Source organism: Marmota marmota, unplaced genomic scaffold (genome assembly GCF_001458135.2).
Source record: "Marmota marmota marmota unplaced genomic scaffold, marMar, whole genome shotgun sequence".
Lineage (NCBI taxonomy): Eukaryota > Metazoa > Chordata > Mammalia > Rodentia > Sciuridae > Marmota > Marmota marmota.
Window position 1 is genome coordinate 23,294,873 of NW_026000153.1, and position 8,887 is coordinate 23,303,759.

An 8,887-nucleotide genomic window follows, 5' to 3' on the forward strand; every position below is an offset into this window, starting at 1 on the left:
GGTCTTTTATTTTTCCATATGAATTTCATGATTGCTTTCTCTATTTCTACAAGAAATGCCGTTGGGATTTTGATTGGCATTGCATTAAACCTATAGAGAACTTTTGGTAATATCGCAGAAGTGATTCATGAATTAGGCAGCTCCTGGAACCACAGCAGGTTCTGAGAACTTCAACTAACTACCATCACAAAGCATTTACAGAAAAGTGGAAGTGAGACATAGAAAACAACGTACTTTGCTATAGTCTACTAGATCAGTCAATCAATTGGTTAAAGCTTGATCAATCAGCTGCAGTGCCTCCTACAACCAACCAAAGTTCAATTCTTGCAATTGAATTTTATGTTAATTTGATATGTTGGGCCCAGTGCAGATGCCCAGTCAAAATTCATGGTCACCCAAAATTTTGTTTGACGATTCTCTGTTGTATGAAGAAGATAGTCATCTCTAACTCAGAAAAGGGCCCTCGGGTGAACTCAACCATGCTGGACCCCTGATTTCTCCAGTTTCTAGGACTGTGAGAAATAAACTTTTGTTGTTTAGAAGATACCCAGTTTATGGTACTTTGCTATATTAACCTGAGCTGACTAAGAAAAATAGCATTAGCTTTGATATTTTTAAGAATTCGAATAAAAATATCTATATGAGGGGCAGTAGGAGTCATTTGGTGGCAGAGATCTTGCTTAGCATGTTCAAGTACCTGGCTTTGATCCCCATACCCCAAATTCTATGTGAATTGCCGCAGTCTGGCTGGGCACAAATCACAAGCCACTGAAGCAGGAACAAACTTTATTTCTGAACTCCACCAACACACTCCACACACGCTCCCCGGGAACTTTCCGGAAATCCCCGCGAGAGCTCAACTGGAACTCAACGGGAACTCCGCGAGAACTTGCTGGCCTCACCTCTCAACCACTACTTCTGGCAAAAATGCCATGCGTCATCCTGACTCGGCTGTGGCCCTCAACAGTGAATGCTTTCATTATTTCTGAGGTCAGAGTTCACAGGGATAGCTGTTGAGAAGCCCCTGCTCTTTTTAGGATTGTGTCAAAGCAGATACCTAGGACTGATGAGGCAGGACTGGCTCCCAACCTCCATATCAATGGCTCCTCCCTATACAGACAAGCATCTTTATAAAAAAAAAAAAAAAAAAAAAAAGGACACTAGTCACTGGCCCCTACTCCAAGCCCTTAGCAGTAAGTAGGAGGGCCAGGTATGTTTTAGAATTGTTAGGATTTTAGAAAAATATATAAATTATACATTTCACAAAATCTCCCATAGTTACTTTAAGAAAAATGACCCATAACAGCACATACCTGTCTGCAGGGAACTCTATGATTTAAGCAAAATGAGGTCAAGACCATAAATGAGGCTGGGAGTGGTGACACATGCCTACAATCCCAGTGGCTCAGGAGGATGAGGCAGGAGGACTGTGAGTTTAAAGCCAGCTTCAGCAACTTAGTAAGGCTTTAAGCAACTCAGCAAGACACAAAGGTCATGTTAGGATCTCATGTTAGGATCTTCCAGATCCATTTTTCAAGTTCTTTATCTTTCCTCAAAGTTTTTTTTTTTTTTTTTTCTTTTGTACCAGAAATTGAACCCAGGGAAACTTACCCACTGAGCCACATTTCCAGCCCTATTTATCTTTTTTTTTTTTTTTAATTTTGAGATGGGCTTTCATTAAGTTGCTTAGGGCCCTCCTGAGCTGCTGGGGTTACTGGCATATGCCACTGTGCCCAGCTTCAAGATTTCTTTACCTTTTCTTTTTGGCTATCTGTTTGTGGTATTTCTCTAGTGTTATTATTTGTATCTAAACAAGGATCATCCTCTTAGTTAATTTCTTCAATAATATTTTCAGGAAGTCTTTCTTCCTGAGTTTAGAAACTCCTGTGTAGGCATGTGATCCTGTTACTATTCTATTGCTTTTGGTTTGTCTGGTTGGTTGGTTGCATATCCTTTTAGTGACTCTTTGTTAGTCTGCATTTTTTGAGTTTTCCTCTGACTCCTGGGATGTGTGATTGTCCTTGCTGTTGATCAGATTAGGGTATCATTTATTGACTAGAGTAGTTCCCAGAGAGATGGAGCCAAAGAACCTTCTACCTCTATTGAGCTGCAGATGACTGTCAGTACATTCCTACTTCCTCCAGGCAGCTAGCGGAGCTTTCTGCGGTTTGTGCTCTTGTTAATTCAGGAATAGAAAGTATTGACCCCCTCCAAATAATCAGAGAAGACAGAGGTCTGTTACCTGGGAATTTGCAGGTCCCCAAGCCACCCTTCCCACAAGGGTACTTGCTTATCCCTGCCCCTGGTCACTCTGCTCCTGGCTTCAACTTGTGTTCATAGGTTGCCTGGTCTACAGGGAAGAAGACTCTGAACCAACTTTGCCTGTGGTGACTCCCACAGAGCCTAAGACCCCACTTGGAATCTGATAGTTACCAATACCAGAAGCTGCTAGGATCAGGAGAGAGAGAAAGGTTGGAGTTGAGAGTGGAGAGAGGAAAGGAAGAAAGGGCACGGGCTGCTATCTTTCTAGAAACCCTAGAACTTGCCAAGTTGGTTTAATCCTATCTGCATCAGAAGCATTAGTGCTTTCATTAATCAGGAGGGCCCTTTGGGATGGTGCTCGGGAATATGCATCTGCTCTGCTAAGCTCACTGGGTCACCAAGATGTACATCAAATGTTGAGAAATAACGATTTGGAGAGGGAAAGTGACCCCCTTATGACCTACCTCAGAAATCAATAAATTATGACCCCATTTATGAACGACCGCAGGAAGGAGTAATTTTCAAGCCCTATAGTCTGTTAAAGACAGATGTCCAGTGCTTTAAACACTGAGATTTACTTAGCAACATAGGCAAGAGCTTGAAGGCAACCAAAGAGAGAGTTTAGGAGCCTGTATTTGAATTTTATGGCAAATGAGATACTTTAAAGCCGATTTTTGTTGTTTTCTTTAAATGGTGATCTCTAGACCTAAGCAAAGAGTAATAAAAAGTAAAGCATAACTTTTACACATGTTTTTTGTAATCATTAAAAAGGAACCAGTTTAGGGATCAAATGTTTTTCTTTCAGAAAAACAGTTTTACTTTTATATTTGTTCTTGGATGATGGGTCATAGGAGAATAGTCCAGAGATGTCACAAATGACATTTCCTTTTATATGGGCTCCATTTCAGAGGGGAGTGTGTCCCTGTCCTGTGGAAGTGTTTTCTCACAGGTTAGACAATGGAAGGATGTTTGTCCAGAGGGTGCACTGCCAACTTATGGGGCAAAGCTTTGTTGTTCATTTCAGGCTGCTTCATCATTGTTTATTTTGGACCACAGAAGTAGGGAATCATATCAGGCCAGTTGTAAACCACCTAAATATTTAAAGACATTTACTGTATCTTATACAGTGGGGAACATGGTGGTTTCCTATAAATAATTATTGCCTTCTGGATTTAGGAGCTACAGAGGTGTTTTCATTCTGGGTTTATATATTGTTAATGTTCTGAAAATGACATTGTCCTCAGCAGAAATACCATTCTTTCTTGGTCCGATGAGTTTTAGTTTCTCTTACATCAAATTTTGTTCCTGTTTAAATGGTAAGAGTTCAGGGAAAGCCAGATATAGGGAAATTAAATATTCAGACAGGATGACTGATTCGGTCAGTAATTTCTGTATATTAATGATATGTCACAATGTGTTGAACAAACTATCTCTGAGAACATACTGAGGTCCAGCTCCTGTCCTAAGCACCAAACCCTTCTTTTCCAGGATTGTTTTGTTTCAGTAACGAGAGGGCTACCATTAAAGTCCAGTAAAGATGTGCATCGGGGCTACTGGGAAGGAGGGAGAGAGTGCAGGCAGGTCGGAGCTATTGGGAAGGAGGCAGGGATGAGGCTGGGAGTCACAGTGGGAACAGTGTTGGAGCTGAGGCTTCTGGGCTAGCTATGGTTTCTGGTCATGTAACCAGGACGCTTAGAAGAGTGAATTGAAGGGATTGGAACTTAGAAAGCAAATCCACGTGATCAAAGTGGTTGCAGTTGGGTGTGCTGCCTTCTAGGAGATAGGTTGCAGTTGGGTGCTGCCTTCTAGGAATAGGCCTAGGGTATCCAAGCCTGAAGACTGTGGAGGGAAAACACCATGTGGAAGGGTTCAACACTGTTTCCAGGCTCACAAATGTAGAGGAGACATGGAGGGGCCCGGGTTGTGGTTCTGTGATAAAGTGCTTGCCTAGTACATGTGGGGCACTGGGTTCAACCCCAGCACCACATAAATAAAATATAATAAAATAAAGTTTTTTTAAAAAGGAGATGTTGATAAATTTTACATATAAATTATTTTAGTTTTGATGACACGCATATCTATGATATTAATGAAGTTCTATGTGATATATTTTAACATATGGGTGCAGGGTACACTAAATAAATTGAGACTCCCTTTATCCATCATTCCCCCATACCCTTCATAACCTTTAGTAATCACTATTCTACTTTAATGTTGACTGTTTCAGTGTCCACATATGAGAGAATATATTCAGAGCTTGTCTTTCTGTGTCTAGCTTATCTCATTTAATAATGTCCTCCAGTTCCATCTGTTTTGCTACAAATGAGATGATGTTATTTTCTTTAGGGCTAAATACTATTCGGTTGTGTATAGATATTACATTTCCTTTATCTGTTCATCTGTTATTGGCACCTAGGTTGATTCCATATCTTAGCTATTGTGAATGATGCTGCAATAATATGGGCCTGCAGATATATCTTTGCTATGCTGACGTCATTTTCTTTAGATATATATGCACAAGTGGGATAGCTGGATCATATGATAAATTTTGAGCAGAGAGAATATCAAGTTTGTACATTAGAGAAAGCAAGGAAGGAATTAGGGAAACTGGAAATCTAGAAAGTCCCCAAATCTATGTGAGTTCCCACGGCACAAATAGGGAAGTTTCTTCTCATTCTTGGCTTGCACTGTGGGACAGGGTGGTGCAATAAGTCTAATTAACTTAGACCTCCCTACATTTAATGCTTATAGCAATTCAGAAATGTAATTAAGAGGCAATTATTAAAAAAATTAGTACGTAATAATTATACAGAATAAGGCAACTCATTGTGACATATTCATACATGCACTTCACATAATTTGGTCAATGTCAATAATCAGTATCTCCCCTTGAAACCTCACCTCCTCCTACCCACTGATCCCCTTAGTCTGAAGAGTCCACTTTGCATTGTCCATGAACAAAATCAACAAATGACAAAAATTTGTGATTGAGGTCTCCTTTAAGTTTCGTCTTTCTTAAAAGAAATCAATAGTATAGATTATTTGGAAGAAACCACTATATACTCATATACATTTTTTAATTTGTACACTAATTCTTTCCCAAGTGATTTGGGGCACTGTTTATATATGCTATCAATAGTGTTAATTATACATCATTCTTCTTTCTTTTGGGGATGAGTGCTCCTAAAAATGTGCATTCAAAAATAATTTGTAAGTTACATAGTGTAAGTTCTGGAGAGTAATAAATCTATGTTCTTTCATAAATATTATAATTTAGAATTTTGATTGTTTGTAATGATCCCCATTCCCAATGAGTCAAATTTAAAGTTGTGTGAAACATCTTTTTCTCCACATTTCTTCTTCAAGAATTTTCTTAAAGTTGATGTATAAAGTTTAATATAGCATTTGTTTCTACATCTCCCCCAAAGCTACATGAATGTCTTTTTGCTGATGGTCTTTTCAGTAAAGCAAGTCAAAATTGGTGACCTTGGTTTTGGTAATGCTGCTTGAGCTCTTTATTGACTTTTGAGACTTACACCAGCAAAATAAATACCATAACTCAAAGTTTACTTAAAGCCGCATAGGATTCTGTGCTGAAGACCTCTTGCTAAGAAAATGCAGTTCACTATAGTTCACAGATAGGAACAAAAGGTTGAAACATAGAAGTGGTTTTATTGTGGGGCTCTGTAATAAGACAAATAATCAGCCCAAACCAGAGTGCCAACATTAAGAGAACAGTGTTATGCATTTTAATATATTAACATAATGTAATATTATACAGCCTTTAAAGTTTGTTTTTAAATCCATGCAAAGTGTGAATAATGGTTACATTATAAAATTAAGCAAAAAATGAGAAAATAATACAGTGTGGATACAAGTATATAAAAATGCATGTCTGTGGTGGCAAGGATGTGCTTTGAAGAAATTTCTCAATTTTACTTTTGCTTGTTTAGGTCTTACCATAAAAAACACTAGAAAAATAGTTTTATCTAAGAAACTAGGGCTCGTTTGCTTGGATCAGCTTGACAAGGGTACATTTTGAGATCAGAATGTGATTCTTTGCTTTCTGTTGGGAGCCACTAATAATTCCATTTTATCTCCCCTGTCTTACCACAAATAGCAGTGGGAATGACAATATGGACCTCACCCATGTGCTCTTACGGAAGTTTAGAGATCAGGATCTTCTCTGTGCTGACTTAAACCTAGATCTGTAAGTATCATGTGCCCTCTGCAAAAGTAAAGCTTCCAGCCAGCAATACCACAGCTGGAAGGACCCTTTCCCTTCAACTTTGGTATTTAATGTTTATATTACATCACATGAAAAGAATGTTAGCCTAATGAGTAGGTTACTGAAAATGCCCTGACATAAGATTCCTAACTGCCTCTACCTCTGCTTCATAGACACATGATTTGTATTATGTCAAAAATTAATAGCTTTCAGAGGCTGGGGTTGTGGCTCAATGGTAGAGCACTTGCCTTCCATGTGTGAGGCACTGGGTTCAATCCTGAATACCACATAAAAATAAATAAATAAAATAAATGTATTGTGTCCATCTACAACTAAAAAAAAATAATAGCATTCAGTTCACTTAATAAAACCCAAAGCTAAAAAAGAATGAAGTAGCAACTAAGTATGAATTATATGTTAACCATTATGTACTTTTAGGGAAAACTTTTACATACGAAAATTAATTACATATTTCTTTTTAAATAAGAGACTTACAAGGTCAGTACACATGTAAATGAGAATGTGTGGCAATTGTCTGTTTCTGCCTGACTTATTTCACTTCAATGCAATGTCCTCTATTTTCATAAAGGCTGCTGAATAATATTCCATAGGGTATACATACACCACATTTTATTTATCCATTAATCCACTGATTGAAACCTATGTAGATTCCATATCATAGAAGTAGAGAGTAGAATAAAGGTAACCAAGCCTAGGAAGGGTGGAGAGGAGGGAGGAAAGATGATGGTCAATGGGTACAGGGTGAAGTTGGGTACAAAGAATAACTTCCAATGTTATGATTAACAATAATTAATTGAATATTAAAATAGCCAATAGAGTATTTTGATTGTTCACAACACAAAGAAACAATAAATGTTTTAGATGATGGATATAATAATTGTCCTGATCTGATCATTATACATTGTATACATGTACTACATATGACACCATACATCGTAAATATGTGCATTTATTAGGTGTCAATTAAAAATTTAAAAACATTTAAAACAAAGCTCAGTATATCAGTGCATGAATTACTTTAAAGATCATTTTCGTAGTATTTGAAAATAATATAGAGATGACTTTCATATAAAACCTTGATAAAGTATGCCTTTCTTCATAAACAGTTCTTTCACTCTTATTTTTCTGAAATTTTATTTATTGAAGAATGGCTATAAATAAACTACTGCCACAAGAACTGAGATTAATAAAGAATATGGCCCTGGTCTCAAGGAATTTACAATTCTGGATAGAACAAATGAGGCAAGTGATAAAAACCATAATGGTACATTGAATGCTAGAAGTGTATTTTTAAAGTAATAAATACAGACATCTAGACAAGAATGTAGTATCTGCAATATGTTTTCTAATTTGTGATGACACATTTGGCCCATTAGTCATATTGGTAATTAGCTTGAGACTGAATAACTATTAATGGTCTCAGTATGGAAGAATTAATAGAAAATTAATTATGTTGCTTAACTTTAGTCTTCTCTTGAAAAACAAAGTAATTTATTTATCTAGGGCTTTAGTGGTGATGTTTTGATTTCCCTTTCCTTTAATGAAACACGCAGGATATAAAATACATCTGTGTTTTGGGAAATTGAAATAACCTGGGGTCTCACATGATCCAAACTTGGCCCAACTGGGCATCAAAGAAAGATCAGTTAGTAGAGAAAAGAAAAAAGATATTTCTTTCATTTAATCTCTCAGGAGGAAATTAAAAGGTGGAATAAATGCTTCAAGGACAGCAGAACATATTCACAATTCTGTTTGCACATCGATTTAGCTTTCAGTTACTTTGCAAACATTGCAGTAGTCCTCTAAACTCTTAGCCTGCCTCTCTGCCCCAGAGTGCTGTCCCTCAGCCCAGCCTGCACACCACCCTCACACTGTATCCCCTGCCCTCTCTTCTGCCTTTTGGGGTTTATGTTACTTTCTGTCTTTTCTTTGTGAATTTCATGTATCTGTCCTTAACTCATTTCTACCTATAACCGTTTCTACCCATTTCCCAGGTTAGCATAGCAAAAGCTTTGAGCCCAGGGGCTCTGGCATTCGAGGATGCTTTGAATGAATTACAGTAATAATAATTTATGTCCATGTTACACAGACAGTGTTTGATTCACTGGGGTCCCAAATAAAAGCAAAAAGCTTTTTTTTTCAGTAAATTTCTTTGGGTAAGAATAAAATATTACTGGATTCAGTGATATCTACATTTTTATGTTCCTAGCAGACTTTAGCAAGCACTTTATCATTAATCAGGGAAACATTCTGAAATAACAGATGGGACTCTGCTTACGGATTACTTTTCTGTTGAGAGGCTCAGCACTGAGAATCATATGCAAAATTCTTAGGTTGAACAGTGACTTTCATTCCCTGCCCCCCCCCCCCCCCCCC

General features: G+C 37.7%; 1 protein-coding gene across 1 annotated transcript in view; it reads left to right on the forward strand.

The window, feature by feature from the left end:
- Abca13 (ATP binding cassette subfamily A member 13) overlaps positions 1-8,887 on the forward strand; it is a 423,614-nt gene that overhangs the window by 258,180 nt on the left and 156,547 nt on the right. Inside the window, exon 44 of the mRNA XM_048786593.1 lies at positions 6,383-6,472. Within this exon, the coding sequence (XP_048642550.1) occupies positions 6,383-6,472 (90 nt within the window). The remainder of the gene's footprint in view (positions 1-6,382; positions 6,473-8,887) is intronic.